This window comes from Gymnoscopelus microlampas (assembly GCF_963454915.1).
Source record: "Gymnoscopelus microlampas genome assembly, chromosome: 16".
NCBI classification, from domain to species: domain Eukaryota; kingdom Metazoa; phylum Chordata; class Actinopteri; order Myctophiformes; family Myctophidae; genus Gymnoscopelus; species Gymnoscopelus microlampas.
In genome coordinates this window covers 36316938-36336037 of record NC_139953.1, presented here as the reverse complement: position 1 = coordinate 36336037, position 19100 = coordinate 36316938, and the positions used below count along the sequence as shown (strand labels likewise).

At 46.3% G+C, this 19100-nt stretch overlaps 1 protein-coding gene across 4 annotated transcripts in view; it reads left to right on the top strand.

Annotated features, from left to right (window-relative positions):
- The window catches only part of mdn1 (midasin AAA ATPase 1), a 122260-nt gene that overhangs the window by 63459 nt on the left and 39701 nt on the right, over positions 1-19100 (top strand). For 2 of the 4 annotated variants that reach the window (XM_084083172.1, XM_084083170.1), the window contains exons 61-73: positions 563-950; positions 1567-1679; positions 2709-2892; positions 4619-4813; positions 11664-11969; positions 12687-12848; positions 14562-14841; positions 15405-15649; positions 16028-16123; positions 16463-16557; positions 16732-16856; positions 17417-17587; positions 17889-17998. In XM_084083172.1, coding sequence (XP_083939298.1) covers positions 563-950; positions 1567-1679; positions 2709-2892; positions 4619-4813; positions 11664-11969; positions 12687-12848; positions 14562-14841; positions 15405-15649; positions 16028-16123; positions 16463-16557; positions 16732-16856; positions 17417-17587; positions 17889-17998 — 2470 coding nt within the window. Of the gene's footprint in view, positions 1-562; positions 951-1566; positions 1680-2708; positions 2893-4618; positions 4814-11663; positions 11970-12686; positions 12849-14561; positions 14842-15404; positions 15650-16027; positions 16124-16462; positions 16558-16731; positions 16857-17413; positions 17588-17888; positions 17999-19100 lie in introns of all 4 variants that reach the window. The other 2 variants (XM_084083171.1, XM_084083169.1) reach the window with 1 other exon arrangement.

Here is a 19100-nt window from a genome sequence, read left to right as displayed (position 1 = left end):
GTGGATCTCGAACTTCATGTGGTCAGTCTGTGACGTTCAGTCATCTTTGAGGTACAGCATCTATGACGATATGTGTCCAAATTTGGGTAAGGTGTCAGCCCGATCTGAACTTATGAAGTTTAAGTTACTGTTAATTATAAAAAAATAAATTGTATGAAGTGTGCCAGTGTGCACAAGAAATCAGCCTATTTGTGAGAATAGCTCCGGACAGTCACACACTTGGACACACGGACACACACACACACGTGCAGACCAACTCTTTAATAGAAGCCACGTTGTAAAAACCTATCTTCTTTTCGTTATGCAAAGGCTAAAATGTAATTCAGATGCATGTTATGTAGACAGATGCCAGATTCATTTGTAGACCTGACATCCTATAGCGTGAATAGTTTCAATGTACAGATTATTTATTTTTTGATGTTATACTGTTTCGACTGACGATAGGTTCTTGATTTACCTATGATCCTAGATTACTATTTCTATGCTTTTGCTGTATTGCCTCGTGTTTACCCTGCTTACTGTAAATCGCTCTGGATTAAGTCTGCTAAATTGTCGTCTAAAGGGGGACAGACTTCAGGCTGCAGGGGGCGGTCTTGCGCCGTCAGCTGCAGAGCATGGCCGACCTGCTGCCCCCGGGTCTTCAGGAGGGCTACATGGAGAGCTGCGAGAGCCTGGTGGAGGACGCGGACCCCCTGATCGCCGCTCAGGAGATCCAGACGGCCTTCAGAGACTACCTGCCCGCCAGCCTGCTCCCCGAGGGCCTCCTGGAGGCCTGCATGACCTGCCTGCAGCAGTACGTCCAGAACAAGGTGCAGGGCACCAACCAGTTCCTGCGCTCCGGAGTGTTCTGGGTCAACATGGGCCTGCTGCAGATCAAGGTGTGGACGCCGCAGACCATTTTCGACCCGGCAGTCAAGAGGGCCTACAAGCTCAACTACGCCCAGGAGGAGGTGAGAAGAACTATTTGAAAAAAAAAAAATGTATTCATTTATTTAACCAGTCGTATAATCTCATTCAGTGTGCAGTTCTGTGCACCGGAATCCTTTCTTTTTCCATTACCGGACCTGACCTGAAGTGCTTGACTGCGGTCCTTAACTTTATTTTATTTAACGCCCTATTTAAAAAAATTAATAGCCGATTTACAAGCTCACAACGCGAGTGTGAGCTCATAGATAAGCCTTTTTTTGTTTTTGTAATTCTTTATTTAGGAAAAGTGTGTACATCTTACCACATAATTTCATCTTAATACTGAACATTATACATTATACAAAAACCTTTTAACATTTTAACTCTTCCCAAAATACTATCCTTTAGTTTTTTTTTCTTCCCCCCCTCCCAGGGTTCTATACTTCGTTCCCTCCTTTTTTCTTTCTGCACCAAATCTCTTAGCTTAGACACAAATAGCTAATCTACAAGCTCACATCACAATGCAACACGACATGATATGATCTTGCAGATTGGCTCTTTTCGACAGATTATTAGGCCCAGAAAAGGGACGCTAGGGTTCATGTGGTTAAATGTGTTCTTCAGTCAAATACAATGATCTTCTGTCTGTGTCCCCCTCAGTTGGCTTTGCTTCAGGAGGAATGGAGAGGACGCAGCCTGTCGTCTCAGCTGCTGACCGGAGCAGAGCTGGAAGAGAGCAGTACCACCGACGGCTTCCAGCACCCTCGCATTAGGTGAGACCCAGTCCCCAAATAACTCATTATCTACAAAAGAGGAATGCGATGGATGGTGTATCTTGCTCATAATACTCAAATAACTGGGGTTTGTAACCTATAGGTTCCTATACCAACCTGTGGGCCCGTCAGAGGGAATGACAGGCCCACTTTGAATTGACCTTGAGAACTGAGGTGTTAGGAAGTAAAACACTCTGGTGGGGGGACTTTATAACTTTGACTTTGGAGTTGTATTTGCCTCTTTCTGACCTAGGATCAGATCCAACCATCTTCTCTCTCAGCAAGAGAGAAAAAGAGAAAAAAAAAAACACCTCGGCACCACCCACTTGCCTTTCTAGGAAAGGCAAGTGGGTATCAGTGTCACCAAAGTGGTTCAGTTCCAACCAGTGTTGATTTTGTCAGCTAATTTTGATTTAGTTTTAGTCATAGTCTTTTGAATAAAATTCCATTTAGTTTTAGTCATAATTTTAGTCATCTGAAATGTTTTAGTTTTTGTCTAGTTTTAGTCGACTAAATATCATAAGATTATAGTCGACTAAATCTACAGTTGATTTAGTCGACTAAAGTGCATTGTGGCGGTGCCTTGATGGCGTGGTAATGGCTGACTTTACACTTGGTTGCATGCTGAAAATAGCCGATCTACAAGCTCACAACGTTGTGAGCTTGTAGATCTGCTATTTTCAGAGCGCAACACCCGAGTGCAACCAAATATAAAATGACTTGCCTCACTAACATTTTAGTCTAGTTTTTATTTGTTGACGAAATTGTCAATATATTTTGTTTTAGTTTTAGTCATTAAAGCTTAGTTTTATTTATTTTTTATTTCGTTTTCGTCAGTGAATAAAGGTAGTCGACGAGCATTTTTCGTCATAGTTTTAGTCGACGAAATCAACACTGGTTCCAACAAGACGTGTGTACTTCACATATGCGTGCCTGTGGATCCTGTGGTAATCCTGTGAGTAACTAAGGGTCCATTTGGTTCCATTCGTCCTCTTGGTTAAATTGAACCCATCTTGCGTGTGCCTGCAGGTACCTGTGGATCCGCATGCAGCAGGTGAAGGAGCAGATCGCGGAGCTGTCCAGGAAGCAGGCGTGTCGCCCTCTCGACGCCCAGTACGGCCGCCTCTTCAAGGAGCTGCAGCACTACCTGTGCAGCATCGGCCAGGCCTCGGCCGTGGAGGACCTGCTCTCCCACCTGCTCAAAGCCCTGCAGGTATAGTAGGCCTGGCACAATAATGGCCTGATCACACATTATTTGAGATAAACGCAGTTATTCTGCTTGATGGTCACAATCGTTTCCATTCACCCGTATGAATTCATCTGTTGAAAAAGGTCCGTACATTTTCAGAAATAGTGGAAATAGCTGATCACAACGTGTCACATCGCTTACTTTTATGCTTTTTTGAATGTATACATCTTTTAGATATGACATATTTTGGCCATAGCTATTGATTGCGACCGTAGGTCGCATTTACTATAGAAACCTGCTCCAGGTGTCCGTCCGTCACGTCACTCCGTCACACACACACGTCACACTTTTGCCCTGCTCATATCTCCGCACCCGTTGCCCCGATCCATGCCAGATTTTGCACACACTCCTTACCTGCCAAACTACACCCTCCAAGGACCCCCGGAGCTCCAGGGACCCCCAGCTGCCTCGGGGACCCCCAAGTGTAAAAAATGAGCACATGTGGACTAATTACCAAATGACCACCCCAACGGGGCTGCTCACGGGGCATTCCCGGGGACCACCCACTCCTGGTGCTCCAGAACGGATGCAAAAGTGGTGGCGCCCCCAGTGGAGGACCCCCTGCCACTGCAGCTCACATAAAATGCCGTAACTCGGGCTAGGAGCGTCCGGGAGAGCCGCGGCCGGTACCTATTCGTCCGCCAAGGCAACGCGGACACCCCACCCCTAATTTCTCACATGGCCCTCTTCTAGCGCCACCTTCAGGCCGCTTTTCACAACACATTTTTGCCCACTACTCCTACAGTTTTGCCCCTAAAAACACGCAAATTGCTACACACTACACAGTATGTCTACACTCATGTCATCAACATGCCTGCCACCACATTTCTTAGACCACCAAACAAAACTATACATTGCCCACACAACTAGGAACCAATCGCCGTTACAGCCCTCTTCTGTATACATGTGACCTACGGTCGCTTATCTCCCGATTAGGGAGTCTTACTGGTTTAGATTATAGGTAGTGGTCATTGTCAGTCATTTCTTTGTATATTTTTTTGTCATATCTGCCCAGTGCAATCTGTGTGTACAAAGTCTAAAAGGCAAACAGAAATGTCATTTTACAGGGGCACTTGTGTTTGGTTACAATAAACGCCAGTAATTCTGGGACAAAAAGGTTCAGCACTGACTCTATCTCAGGAACTACTGTCTGATATACAAAGTTTGAACTAGTAATAGTAAATATTATGTAGTTAACGATGGAAAGAATGAAGAAATTAAAAACTTTTTTTTTTACCATTCAAACCGGGAACGCATCTGTGTAACCACTTTAACCATTATTTTATACTTTGGCTATTCAAAAATAGCAGATTTACAAGCTCATAGCGCGACCGCGCTATGAGCTTGTATATCTGCAATTTTTTTTTAATCTTGATTTTTTTTGCAAATCTTTGAATATATATATATTTTGAAAGCGAACATTTGTAACTCAAATCTTTGCTCCTGGGGGTCCCTGGAACAACATATATTGAGATGGGGGTCCGTGGCCAAATACCGGTACATGTCATTTTGGGGGTCCTTGACATGAAATAGGCTGAGAACCACTGATATAGCAACATATGTTTTTTCAGAAAACTCATAGGGTTTAGAAGACACATTTGTTGAATCGGCCTGAGGTCTTTATGGGTTAATGAACCGAAACCGGGAATCAATGAGCAGAATCCTAACAATCCCCCATCCCTATCTGCAGGGCTCCTCCACCACCTCCTCCAAGTCGCGCTCACAGATCCAGGGCCTGCTGAAGGAGGAGGCGGTGTGGCAGAACTCCCAGCAGCGCTTCTCACAGCGCCTGGCGGAGGACTACCCGCTGTACCCGGACGTGGTCGCCCCGCTGCGGAGCGGCATCCTCCAGCTGCGGCACGGCATGAGGCTGGTAGCCTCACAGGTTAGACCTCCAACTATCCATCATTGTCTTAGAAACTATTTTGTTTCTGTACCATTATTGTTTGCCAGACCCAGGGGGTCGGCCTACATGAGGCTTTGTCGGTCTGTCCCTCTTTCCCTCTTTTCCTCTGCACACACGTCATGCGAAGTCCAGCCATTCAGATTCCAACCACTAGGGGTCTGGCAGTACCAGGTCTCCTGGTTCTAGTTTTATTACTGTTATTTAGGCATGGAACGATATACGATATTATCGTATATCGCGATAAAAAACGTCCACAATAACAGTATCGCGGGGTACTGTAATTATCGCGAAAATTATCAGGCTTTTGGGAGCACCCCGGACAGTTGCTTGATTCAGTATTTAGATATTATATATATATATTCATTGTATCAGACACGCCCCTCTCTCTAGTCTTAACATTACCTGCCAAGATATTAAACATCGTTTTTTATCCCCTTGCCAGCGTAATTACCTTAATCCGACGATCTTTGAAATGCAGTGGAAGCCAGATTGTGTACCAAAAAAGTCTCTCTGAGAAGGCGGAGGGATCCCTGTGTCTATTGGAACAATAACATTCCAACGCCGATCGGCCATTTTGGGGCTATGGCCCGTTAAAAACGGGTGGTTTTCAATGCAAAAAAAAGAAACTGAGTTAGGAGTGTTTTTCTAAAAATCCTATAGTCAGGGTGGATGGATGTGACGTTTTTTGGAATGACGTCACATCCACATACTTCTTCTCTGAGTGACGATGGATCATCCCAAAGCTGTGTTAGGGTGCCCCTTGTGGAATTTTCAAAAAAAAATGTATGCGTCCATGGCAGGCAACGTGCTAATTTGGTGAATCCATCCATCCACCCACTTATCCATCCATCCATCATCCATCCAGCCATTCATCTTCATCTTCACTTATCCAGATGGTCGTGGAGGTAACAGTTCCAGCAGAGAATCCGTCATCCCACATCAGCCACTTAGCTCTGGATATAATCTCCACTGGTCCTTGGTCTACACATGTCACTGTGAACCACATTATTATGAGCCATCATCTTCCTCTTCATCATCTTTCTCTGATATGCTTTGACCCCGTTGCCATTTGCAGTTTGTTTGTTTATTATTTTTTATTTATTTATTATCATTATTACTATTATTTTTAATATTATTATTATTTTTTAAATGGGATCACAGTTTGTTTCTCTTTTTATAGGGCTATGCCATGTTTTCAGTTATTGTTGGTAGTCATGGCCGCCAGTTCCCACCTGATGTTATGTGGTAGTTCAGACTGCTCCACACCGTAGTGAATAACTGCTAGCTTGCATAACATATTCAGATTAGGACTTAAATCTAAGATATACAGGTCAGCATGTGTGTTGTATCCTCCAAAGAGGATGATACGATCTCCCACCATGCAACAGCCTATACTAGCCGTCACACACGGGGCTTTCCCTTTGGGCTCAGGCTCAACCTTCTTCCATGAGAAGGTATGTGGATTGAATTTCCACAGATCAATGACTAAGTGCTTCGAGTTTCTTCCACCAAATATGTACAGCTCTCCATTGTAGGCAAAGGCTGAATGACTCGTGCGTCCTTCTGGAAGAAGCTGTGGAGAAGGTGTGCTCAGCCAGCAGTTGGTCTCTGTGTCAAACACACTGATGTTGTAGCCGTAGAAGTCCCACTCGTACCCCCAGCCCCCAAATACAAACATCTTTGTCCCGATGATGGTGACAGAGTGACGTGATGAACCAGGTGGTGGAGTTCCTCTGGTGTTAATTAAAGACCAGACCATTGTGGTGGTGTCCAACTTGTAGATGTCATTAGTGCGTGCAGTCAGCTGGGTGATTCCTCCATAAATATACATGACCTTCCTCAAGACACAGGCTGAGTGGTGGCACCTCCCCTCTGGAACGGTATCAGAAATATTGGGTTTGGACCATCTGTGGTTGTCAACATCAAATGAATAAAGCACGTTACAGTAAGGACGTCCCCCCCAGATGTAGACAATATCTTCAACCAGAACAGCTGTGTGGCCTCTGCACACGCAGGGAACCTCAAGGTGATGTTCTCCTCCTCCAGTTTTCACTGTGGTCAACTTCCTCCAGCGTAAAGACAGTGTGTTGAAGATGTGGACATCGATATAATCACTGCTACAAAAGTGATCGTAACCTCCAAAAGAGTACAGCTTGTGTCCGACTACCACAGCAGCCGGCCAGGAAAGCCTAGGTCCTCCTTTCCGATGTATCGTCCAGTGAAGCATTTCACACACCAGCACCACTGTGAATCAGTGCAACTAATTTACAGAAGAGGTTAGAAGGCAGGGCAATGTGTTGCTAACAGTTGCGGAATGGTGTTGTGTTGGGAAGTATACTAAAAACATTTTTAAAAGGACAATTATGTTGAATGTGATGACGATGGTGTGATGTCATTCCTTGATGACGACTTTATATGGAATAGCTAATGATGTTACTCAAAGTGAATGGCCATTTTTAGCAAAATCTATAATCAGAAATGTGCTAATAATAAGATGTGTTGAGATAAAGACAAAAGATAAAACACAGACAGATATGCAGAGATGTAGAAAGGCAACAACACCTTGGAAACAGAGTGTTTGTGGACAGGTAAGAGTTTGAGGCTCAATGCTCAGAAAGAGCTTCTATGTAGAAGCTGTTAAGAGTCATAAACAAGGACATGGTCAGTTCCTGTCTTTCTAGAATATCTAATCTTCTTCATCTTCACCCCCCCCCCCCCTCTAAGATATCTAACATATACAAAGTGTCATTTTAAGATTTTTAAGCATATTTACATCGTGATAATACCGTAAATCGCAATTATTTTGTTCACAATAATCGTGACATGAAAATGTCATATCTTCCCATCCCTACTGTTATTGTTACTTTGTCGATTAATCGAATAATTGAGAAGCGTGTTTTGGGGGGGCATACATCTTTTTGTCACAATATATATCAGCAAATCAACGTTCATAATCATATTGATTTATTTGTTTTATAACAAAAAGAGGACTCCTGTACATCAAAAAAAAACTGTAGGAGGTGCGAGTCTAGTCAGCAGGCATATACATTCAAAAAAACAGATGGACCTTCCATAAAATAAGGAACAGACAGAACACAACGACGTGTGTTGTGTTCTGTCTGTTAAGTTTTGTTTACGTGTCCTGTGAACCCTCTTACACTAGAGAAGAGTTGCTGCACATTGGGTCTTCTACCCCACCGGACATTTTACCAACATTACTCACCCGTTCCACGGATATATTGGATATTCTGGTGAGGGGGACAGCGTTCTTTACCGCTGCTGTGCGTTGGACCAGACGACAACGGGGGAAGAGAGGAGGTTGTTTGGTTCGCCTACGGCGGAGAGGATCGCGTCCACCACTACCAGGTATATTCCTTGGCAACGTGAATTCCCTACCAAATAAAATGGATGAACTCAAGCTGCTAGTTTCGAAGGACAATGACTTCCAATCCACGGCTGTTTTCGCGTTTGTGGAGACACATCTGAAGCCGACAGTCCCAGACGGGGCTGTACAGCTAGAGGGCTTCTCCGCCTTCCGTGCCGACAGAGACTTCGAGGCGGTAGGGAAGTCGCGTGGAGGTGGATTAATGTTCTTTGTGAACAATCGCTGGTGTTCCGACGTGACAGTGTTGCAACAATACTGTTCTATTGACATTGAGACTCTCTTCATACTCTGTCGCCCATTCTATTCCCCCCGTGAGTTTAATGCGTTCATCCTCGTGTGTGTTTACATTCCACCAGATGCTGACGTCACCACAGCAGTAGACACACTGACAGAACAGCTGTCGGGGGCGGAGCGCAAATACCCGGACAGTTTGGCTGTGGTGCTTGGGGATTTTAACCAGGCTCATCTTAGCCGGGCTCTCCCCAAATACAGACAGCAAATCACATGCGCTACTAGGGAAATGAACACTCTTGATCACTGCTATTGCACTATTCGACAGGCATACCATTCTGTCCCCCGGGCTGCGCTGGGCAAAGGAGACCACCATCTCATCCATCTGATCCCTCGCTACAGGCAGAGATTAAAAATATCAAAACCTGTAGTGCGGAGTTTCAGAGTGTGGTCCAGTGAGGCAAAGGAGAGACTCTGTGCCTGGTTGGAGAATGCGGGCTGTGACCAGGACCTTGTTGAGTGGGCGGGGCCTGAGGCTGGAAACAGTCTGGATGAATACACTGACACTGTGACATCATTCGTCAGCCTCGGTGAGGAAGTGTGCGTTCCTCTCCGCTCCAGGAAGATCTACAACAACGACAAGCCCTGGTTTTCAGCCCATCTCAGGAGGCTGAGGTCAGAGAAGGAGGTGGCCAGGCGTAGCGGTGACGTGGCTTTGTTCAGGCAAGCAAAGTACGGGTTTGCCAAAGCAGTGAGGGAGGCGAAACATCGCTTTTCAGAGAAGCTGCAGCAACAGCTCTCTGAGGGGAACTCCTCCTCGGTCTGGAAAGGCCTCAAGACCATCACTAACTACAAACCAAAGTCGCCACAAGCGTCCGACAACCTCCCCCTGGCGAACGAGCTCAATGAGTTCTACTGCAGATTTGAGAGAGAGGTTCCCTCCCGCCCTCTCCCTCCACCCCCCCAGCCACAACCACTACCCCCGTACCCTAGTGGGCCCCCCTCCTCCCCCCCCCCACCCCCTCTCTCTGTCACGGAGAGAGAGGTGAAACTGCTGTTCGGGAGCCAGAACCCCCGGAAGGCGCCCGGCCCGGATTCTGTCTCCCCCTCCGTCCTGAAGCACTGCGCTGACCAGCTTGCCCCGGTGTTCACCAACATCTTCAACGCCTCACTGGAGCTGTGTCATGTCCCAGCATGCTTCAAGGCCTCAACCATCATCCCCGTCCCCAAGAAGGCCAAGGTCACAGGCCTAAATGACTACAGACCCGTCGCCCTGACCTCTGTGGTCATGAAGGTACTGGAGCGCCTTGTCCTGGCTCATCTGAAGCGCATCACCGATCCTGTGCTGGACCCGTTGCAGTTCGCGTACAGAGCAAATCGATCCACGGAGGACGCCGTGAACATGGCTCTGCACTACGCCCTACACCATCTGGACACTGCCGGCAACTATGCCAGGATCCTGTTTGTAGATTTCAGTTCAGCCTTCAACACCATCCTACCATCTATCCTGGAGCACCAGCTGTCCCTGCTGCAAGTGCCTGCCTCCACCTGCAGGTGGATTACGGACTTTCTATCCAACAGGTCTCAGCGTGTGAAGCTGGGAAAGAGCATTTCCAGCTCCAGGTCCACCAGCACCGGTTCCCCGCAGGGCTGTGTCCTGTCCCCACTACTATTCTCCCTGTACACCAACAGCTGTGTTTCCCTCCACCCGTCGGTCAAGCTCCTCAAGTTTGCCGATGACACCACCTTGGTGGGCCTGATCTCCAAGGAGGACGAGTCGGCCTACAGGAGGGAGATCGAGCGGCTGCGTAGGTGGTGCAGCAGTAACAACCTGGAGCTAAATGCACAAAAGACAGTGGAGATGGTGGTGGATTTCCGGAGGAACGCAGCCCCTCCCCCTCCCATCATGCTGGGAGGCACCCCGGTGAACTCTGTGGAGTCCTTTAAGTTCCTGGGCATTACCATCTCCCAGGACCTGAAGTGGGAACTGAACATCATGGCCCTACTGAAAAAGGCACAGCAGAGACTGTTCTTCCTCCGGCAGCTGAGGAAGTACAGACTGTCAAGGGCTATGATGACCCGTTTTTATACGGCCATCATCGAGTCCATCCTCACCCACTCCATCATCACCTGGTTCCCCGCTGCAGCTGCAAAAGATCTCGTCAAGCTGCAGCGGGTGATTCGTTCCGCAGAGAGGGTGATCGGCCGTCCCCTGCCCTCCCTCAAGTCCCTACACGACTCCAGGGCGCTGAGGAGGGCAAGAAAGATCATGTCTGACCCCTCCCACCCTGGCCACGGCCTCCTCACCCTGCTCCCCTCTGGGAGAAGGATGCGGCTGCTGAAGGCCACCACAGCACGCCACAGACTCAGCTTCTTTCCCTCAGCTGCCAGGCTGCTCAATGAGTCTGGCTTCCCTCCTCCCCCGCCCCCAAGGGTCACTGAAACTTGACACTGGCAATGACATTGCACTACTGACCACTATGGCACTTTATATTTATCTATTTTCCTTGCACGGTGTTGTTTTGTGTTTGTTGGTATTTGTATGTTATATGTGAAAAAAGAGAAACACAACAATGTAATTGCCAAAACAAATTCCTATGTGTATTACACAATGGCTAATAAAGGAATCTGAATCTGAATCTGAATCTGAAAGGGACTGCACACTCCAGGGAACAGAGATGGACAACTTACTACTGCATTAAGTATTTTATTAGCATGATGCGTTTCGCCGTGAGCTTCGTCAGGTGCTATACAAAAGTGTATCTTTTTTTATATTTGACTAATTTGATTAACCACTTAAACCCTATTTTATACTTAGTCCTACAAATTGCACTACTTACTTACTACTTCGCCAGTACGCCTATAATGACATGCCCGAAATAGAGATACCAGGTTGAAAGTGGTTAACGGGGCCCGCACCTGGCCTAGAGGTCCGGGCACCTAGGCTCATGAGCCTGACAGTGCACCGTGGGTTCGAGTCCCGTTCCCGACGGTCTTTGCTGCATGTCTCTCCCCATCTCTCTCCCCCTGTTTCCTGTCCATCTCTACTTTGAAACTATAAAATAAAGGCAGAAAAAGCCCCAAAAATATCTTTAAAAAGTGGTTAACGGTTGCAGCCCCATTGGGCTTAATCGATGACTCCATTAATTGCTTATTTTATTATAATCGATAGAATCGATCAGTCCGATTAACTGTTGCACCCCCTGACCGCAGGTGTATTCCTCGCTGGCCACTGCGCCCGGCCTGCCCAAGTTGATCAGCTGCCTGCTGGCCTTCCCCTCCGTCACCCCCAGCCTGCCCACCTACCTGGCGCGGGCGGACTTCCTGTGCTCCAGGGCGTGCATGGACGCGCTGCGGGGCCTGGCCAAGCTGCTGCCCCAGCAGGACGCCTCCTCGGAGCTCGTGGTGCCCCAGTCCTCCACGCTGCTGTTGAACGCGCTGCGCTTCGTGCAGTGTCACGCGCTGGCCATGGGCCAGCTGGGCGAGGAAACCCTGAACCTCTTCAGGCACATCTGTCAGGTGAGTGCTTTTCCGTCAGAGCCGTGGACTGGAGTTCAGTGAGAATCAGCCTTATTTGTATTGTGTTGTAGAGGGCTGGGCAATTAACCGAAAACATATCGAAACCGATATTAAATTCCAATAACAGACTTATAACCAAATAACAAAGAAGCAAGGTTTTTTCAAATGTATTATTATTATGCATCACAGAATTGACATAAAGACATATAATCAACTAAATCAATTACTCTATACTTCATAATCATTGTACAATGGTGGTGTACAAAAATTGTGAACATAGACAATCTGAAAGCTCACAATGTGTCGCATCGCAACACGTTGTGAGCTTTTAGATCTGTTATTTTTGCTATTAAATTAGTTTTTCATCGTTCATTAATCATTTTTGAGGCAAACGTTTGAAATGACCGTGATAGTGTTTAGTGTTGTTTATAGTGTTATGAAACAAGCTTTACGCTTCACATTTTGGGCGTGGCTGTAGCTCAGTGGGTTGAGCGCTGCTTCACCTGTTCGCCAGAAGGTCACCGGTTCGCCTCCCGGCCCACCAATGTCTACGTGACGAAGTGATCCTGCGCAAGACGCTTCTAACAGCTCCCCCTGAGCATTCATCATGACCTGATCTGAGCAGCCAGCAGCTGGGTGAAGCTGAAATTGAATTTCCCTTGCGGGGTTAACAAAGGTCTCCCCCCCACACCTGGTCTCATCTGCTCTTATCTTCAGGCACTGGTGAACGAGTGGGATGAACAGGAGAGACGGCGGAGGGAGAAAGAACAGATGGAGGCCAGTCTGTACCGAAACCGCAGTCGACTGCACGGCACGGGCCTCACCGAAGACGAGCAGGAGGAGAGGGACTTCAGACGCCGCTTCCCTCAGTTCAGCAAGGTACCAGTGCCTCTCTTTGATGCACTGAGCTGTACATTATACATGATGACTCTTTTATAACATTAAACATTTTACACTCAGAGTTTCAACTATTACCCAACTTTCATACTCAAAAGTTTCACTTTTCACTTCACCAGGCATTTCAGGCTTTATGGGCAGAGGTGGTTTTCTATGTCATGCACATAGCAGTAGTGATGTGTCGGTCATGATCGATCCGTTCATAAGAACTAGTTCTTTGCCGTGAGCGTGAACGAACACGTTCATGACTCGAAACTGTTGCGTTCTCGATTTCGTTCATGCCCCCCTCCCCCCCCCCCGCACACCGCTCACACGACGACGGGCGGGCTGTTATTCCTCCCGCGACAGACAGACCATCAGACAGACAGAAAGCTGTGCTGTAGAGTTTTCCAGTATAGACATGCATACGTATTGCTATTTGAATTGAAATAAAGGTAGCCTACTGTTGTTCCTGGACAAAAGACAGATAGTGTTAGCACCACATTTAAGTATCAAAATAAATAAATATGCATGGTCCTAGACAAAGGACAGATAGGTCAATTGACACGTTTTAGTTTGAGTAGAAGATGCAAATAGTATTCTACAGCTACTATTCATGAAGTTAATATTAGGCTAGTTAAAGACATGGTTGGAAATCGATAGTCATGTGAGTGTACTGACTTGGGCTGCTTTGTATAAATTATTGTTATTATAAATAATTATCGACAAATAAAAATAACTTTACATTATATATTGCAGTAATGTATTACTTCTATACATTATATTACAAAGAAGATGGTACAATTAGATTGTGAATGACAGTGCTGTGTTTCTGTACAGACTGTGCAGTCATGTCAGTGGGATCAGATGCACACAGTTTCATGCAGTTACCGTTTCGCATCGCATACGCTCCGCCAGGACCGCAAGCGCTACTGAACGAGAACGTGAACGAATCATTTGAACGAATCTTTGCCGTGAACGAAATCGTTCGTTCACCGAAATGAACTGTTTTTCTCACCACTACATAGCATAGCAGCGTGTGAAATAAAAGCAAACAACAATAAAAGACTGTGGCTTTCAAAAAGAGCACTAAATACTAATTCATACTCATGGCACGATGGTGTCATTCGCCGAAAAGAAATAGGCACATAGTTCTCATTTTTTTCATCACCAAAAAGAAGTGCACCACATTGCTTTTTATCCTCCGGCGAGCAACACACTATATTAACCCATTCAATCCGGATTTTAGAAAGAAAATTTGAGCAAATCTTTGAATGTATATATATATTTTAAAGCGAACATTTGTAACTAAAATCTTTGCTTCTGGGGGTCCCTGGAACAAAATATTTGACAAATGTTCGCTTTAAAAAATATTTAAACAAAGATTTGCACACATTTTCACGACTTTTCAAAAATAGCAGACCTACAAGCTCATAGCGCGGCACTCGGTGCCGCGCTATGAGCTTGTATGTCTGCTATTTTTGAATAGCCGAATAAATCTAAAATGACAGAGATGCGTTCCCGGATTGAATGGGTTAAGCGTGAGATAATGAAGTGAATTAAGATGAACAATTACAAATGGCTGCTCTCGGATATACTTGCGTCTTGAGTCTTACATTTTTGTATTGGCTTTACTACTGGTCACCCAGTAGTGACTACTATAACAACTTATCCTTATCTGCAATGAACCTTCTCTCCATCCCCATGTCCATCCAGGACTTTGCAGACATCACAGCCCAGCCCAGCCTGGAGGGCCCAGCAGATACCGAGGAACAAGACGAGGAAGGGCCCGACGACGAGTCCACGCAGACGTTCCTGTCTCCTGCCGCCATGAGCGCGATAGTAGACATCCACCAGCGCCTGTGTCTGGGATACGCCCAGTCCCTGTGGTACCAAAGCACAGCTCCGGCCAATCGCAGCAAAGAACACATCAAAGCCCTCATCTCGTCCTATCAGATCGCTGCCCCTGTGATGTCACGCTTTTACCATATGATGGGTTGGTCAACCTTGTTTTTACACATATTATATATATTTTTTCATTTGACGTTGCAGAATTTAGTTGAAATTTGTGGATTTAAAAAATTGTTAACAAAAAAACAAACATAATACAGATATATAGCTTTTATATACCATAGTTTCATAGAAAGAAAATATTGAATGTGTGGTCTACATTTGATTAGCCTCGATCTCCAGGCTTTTATTTTATTTCTTTGCTAAAAAATAAGAGCCTGGACCAGCCTGTTGACTGACGTTCATGGAATAGGAAGTGTTTCATTTCCCCAACCAACCAGAGTGCAGTGGGCGACGCTCCAAATGTTGTGACGTCAGAGCTCTCAATACTGCGAAATTGGGGGAGGAGGAGGGGCATTGGGCGGGGGCTGACGGACAGATCGGTGAACCAATGGGATCTCACAGAATTTTTCTCCGGAGATTTTGAACCCGCCCCTCTATGCCAGATATCAGACACGCTAGGGCAGCCTGACATTTGATAAAGTGCACACCTGGGTCAGTGACCTAGGGATTAATTGCATTCTGTTAATTGAGATAACATTTCAACAGATGCTGAGCTGGAGCCTCAGCTGACGGGCAGCCAGCTGCTGGTGGGCGCCCTCCTCCAGAACAGCGTGCTGGGGGGGACCGCCGGGGGTCCGGACGGCCTGGCGGTCCACACAGACGGACCCTACGACTTCTACCAGCAGCCCAATATGAGCCAGGCCCGTCTCTGTCTTCCCGTTCTGGAGCAGCTCAGAGTAGCGGTCAAACACAGGCTGGAGGACTGGCCAGATCACCCAGCGTTAGTGCAGGTAAGTTAACCCATAAAAAAAAACGGGAAAGCATTCTGTGTCATTTTAGATTTTCAAAAATAGCAGATATACAAGCTCACAGTGCGTCACTTTGTGCCCCACTGCGAGCTTGTACATCTGCTATTTTTGGACATTTTTGAAAAAGGTTGAAAGTGTTTGGGAACTACTCATTTAGAAGGCATTTGTAGAATCGGCCTAAGCTCTTAATGGGTTGAGTTCATTGGTTCTCAAACTTGTTCATTTCAAGGACCCCCAGTTTGGTATGAGGGTCCAACCAAATGCATCTCTCCACTAGCTGACAGGGTAGTTCCCTCTGTCTTCAGGCAGAGGCACTAATATGCTATGATCTGACAATTCCCTGTGATTTTCTTTCCCTAGGTGACTGTAGTGATAGATAGAATCTCATCCTTCAGTCTGGCCAGCCCGCTGGCCAAGTTCCTCAACGGCATGGAGATCCTACTGAGTAAATCACAGGTGAGGTTTGCTGTCCCTGTCCCCATTATAATGCATGATGTGCTGTACAATGCGGTTGCTGTCGGGCAAAAACCTCTTATCTCCATATTCTAACTTTTTGTGTTTTTTTGTATATGATATATATATTTACTTGATCGTTCTACAGCGTTGGACTGAAGTATCCACAATAGCAGATCGTCAAGCTCGAAACGCGACACTAAGCGACACATTTTGAGCTCGCCAATCAGATATTTTTGCTATTTTTGAATTTAAATCCTGAAAAGTAACAGTTTTGGACATAATGGGGTTTCCACCCGACAGAGACGATACTAAAGTAAGCCATAATAATCCTCTCGTCAGGACTGGGAGAATAACGCCAGTCGTGCAGTCTCTCTGAGGAAGGAACTGGAACCAGTCACCCAGATCATTATCCAGTGGCGCAAACTGGAGCTCAGGTAAGAAACCACTGGCCGTCAAATCTTCCATAGTTATTATATATATATTTATACTTTTATCATTAAATTAAGCAACAGGCTGCTTCGGCGGAAACGTCATTGATTTTCAAAATGTATGCTGCATTTATACACACGCTTATTCGTTTTTTCTGTCTTGTTTGTGTGGTACTATAGTTGCTGGTCAAGCAGCCTGGACAACGCCATGAAGCGTCACACAGAGAAGTCGACCAAACGCTGGTTCTCTGTTTACCAACTGATAGAGAGATATCTGGAGGAGCAGAGGATGGATGCCAACGCTGGTATGTGGTTTTATGTGTGTCCATTGTTAACGCTGCCCCAGTACACAATCATCATTGCACTAATCTGATCCGTGGAAGTACCGGTATTAGCTAAATTTGTTAAATTATCAAGTTGAGATGCTCAGTGTTGGCTACCTGGTGGCTCAACCAATCAATACACAATGCTTCTAGTGAGTATGAGAGTTCAAATCAAACTTGTTTAGCATGTCTCTCTTTCTCTCTGCCCTTGGTTTCCCATCTCTCTTCATGTTCTTCCTGTCTGAAGCAAAGAAGGAAACATCATATTGCAGTTCATTAAAACCACCGCAAGCTAATTTGCTTGCTTCTCGCTATCATTACTCACTGTTCTCAATCAGACAAATGCTTATTATGTTTTTAAAACACAAGTAGAGATTTCTGTCTCACATGCAACGTTTGTAGCTGTATCTATCTATCTTCTACTCTTTTGTTGTATTTATATTTTGTCCATTGCCCGTTAAACCTGTGTTTCAATTAGCTATGCAAATGAACCCCACTAAAACCTAACCTTACCTACCGATGTGATGGTTTGCGATCAGCAGATGATGAAGAGGAGGAGGAGGAGGACGTGGAGCGTCTCTCCCTGTCGTCGGTGTCCGCCACCCTGCAGGCCTTCATGGAGGGCTCCACCCTGGGAGAGTTCCACCCTCGCCTGGGCATGCTGCTGGGCTTCCACTGTCACCTGCTGCTGGTCCCCAGCCAGCCTGGACGAGGTAGCCGACAGCAGCTACACACACGTTGACATACTGTACAACAGGGGTTCTCACAAAGGGGTCCGGGGACACCTAGGGGTCCTTGGTGGGCAATGGTGGGGGGTTTCAGCTAAATTATTGATCGTTCGGACCTTAGAGGCATGTAACTCTGAGAACGTCCACATGGAACCAAATGGACCCTTTCTTCCCCACCCGCAAATATGACGCGAGAGCAAAATGGCTGCTGTGTGAATATAGTCAATACAAAAAAAGAAGGAAATACACATGATGTTTGGCTCTAAACAGAAATGTGTTTTTGCAGAGTCATTGTGCAGTCTGCTGTGGAACCTGCACACCTACTACACCCAGTTCTCTGAAGGCATCCACACCAGAATCACACAGCTCAGAAAGCCTCTCGAGAAGGAGCTCAAGGTGAATACATTTCATACATTTAGTTGTCCTACTTCCTGACCTATGTTTTTTTATGAATTTCAGTACTATTCCATAATTGTCGATGTTGTTTAGCCCATTTAGACCTTTGTTGAGACATTTGACAATTACAAATGTTCGCTTTAGAAAATATGTATTCAAAGATTTGCACGATTTAAAAAAATCACACCCTGTGTGAAGGAAGCGGTGCCTTTGGGGCGGGGCTTAACTCATTTCAGTTCGTCCCTATTGGTGGTCTGAGTCCACTTACCAAATTTGTACTTGGTAGCATGCTGCAAACTGGAATGATGGCTGTTTAAAGCCCAGCCAATGGGCAGACAGAGGGGGCGGGGCTTAGGTAATGACAGTTCGTCCCTATTGGTGGTTTTAGTGCATGTACAAAATTTGTACTCCGTAGCATGCTGCGAACTTGAGTTATGGCTGTTTAAAGGCCAGCCAATGGGAAGACAGAGGGGGCGGGGCTGCAGTAATTCATGCTTGTCCCTATTGGTGGTCTAAGTCCACATACCAAATTTGGACTTGGTGGCATGCTGCAAACTGGAGTTATAGCTGTTTAAAGTCCCGTGCCCTAAACGGGCGGACGGACATAACAGACGCTGGGGGTCCCTGGACCCCGCTTTGATAACTTCAGCAATTCATGCTCGTCCCTATTGGTGGTCTAAGTGCACATACCAAATTTGGACTTGGTGGCATGCTGCAAACTGGAGTTATAGCTGTTTCAAATCCCGTGCCCTAAACGGGCGGACGGACATAACAGACGCTGGGGGTCCCTGGACCCCGCTTTGATAACTTCAGCAATTCATGCTCGTCCCTATTGGTGGTCTAAGTGCACATACCAAATGTGGACTTGGTGGCATGCTGCAAACTGGAGTTATAGCTGTTTCAAATCCCGTGCCCTAAACGGGCGGACGGACATAACAGACGCTGGGGGTCCCTGGACCCCGCTTTGCTAACTTCAGCAATTCATGCTCGTCCCTATTGGTGGTCTAAGTGCACATACCAAATGTGGACTTGGTGGCATGCTGCAAACTAGAGTTATAGCTGTTTCAAATCCCGTGCTCATCATCCCGTGCTGATACGGACG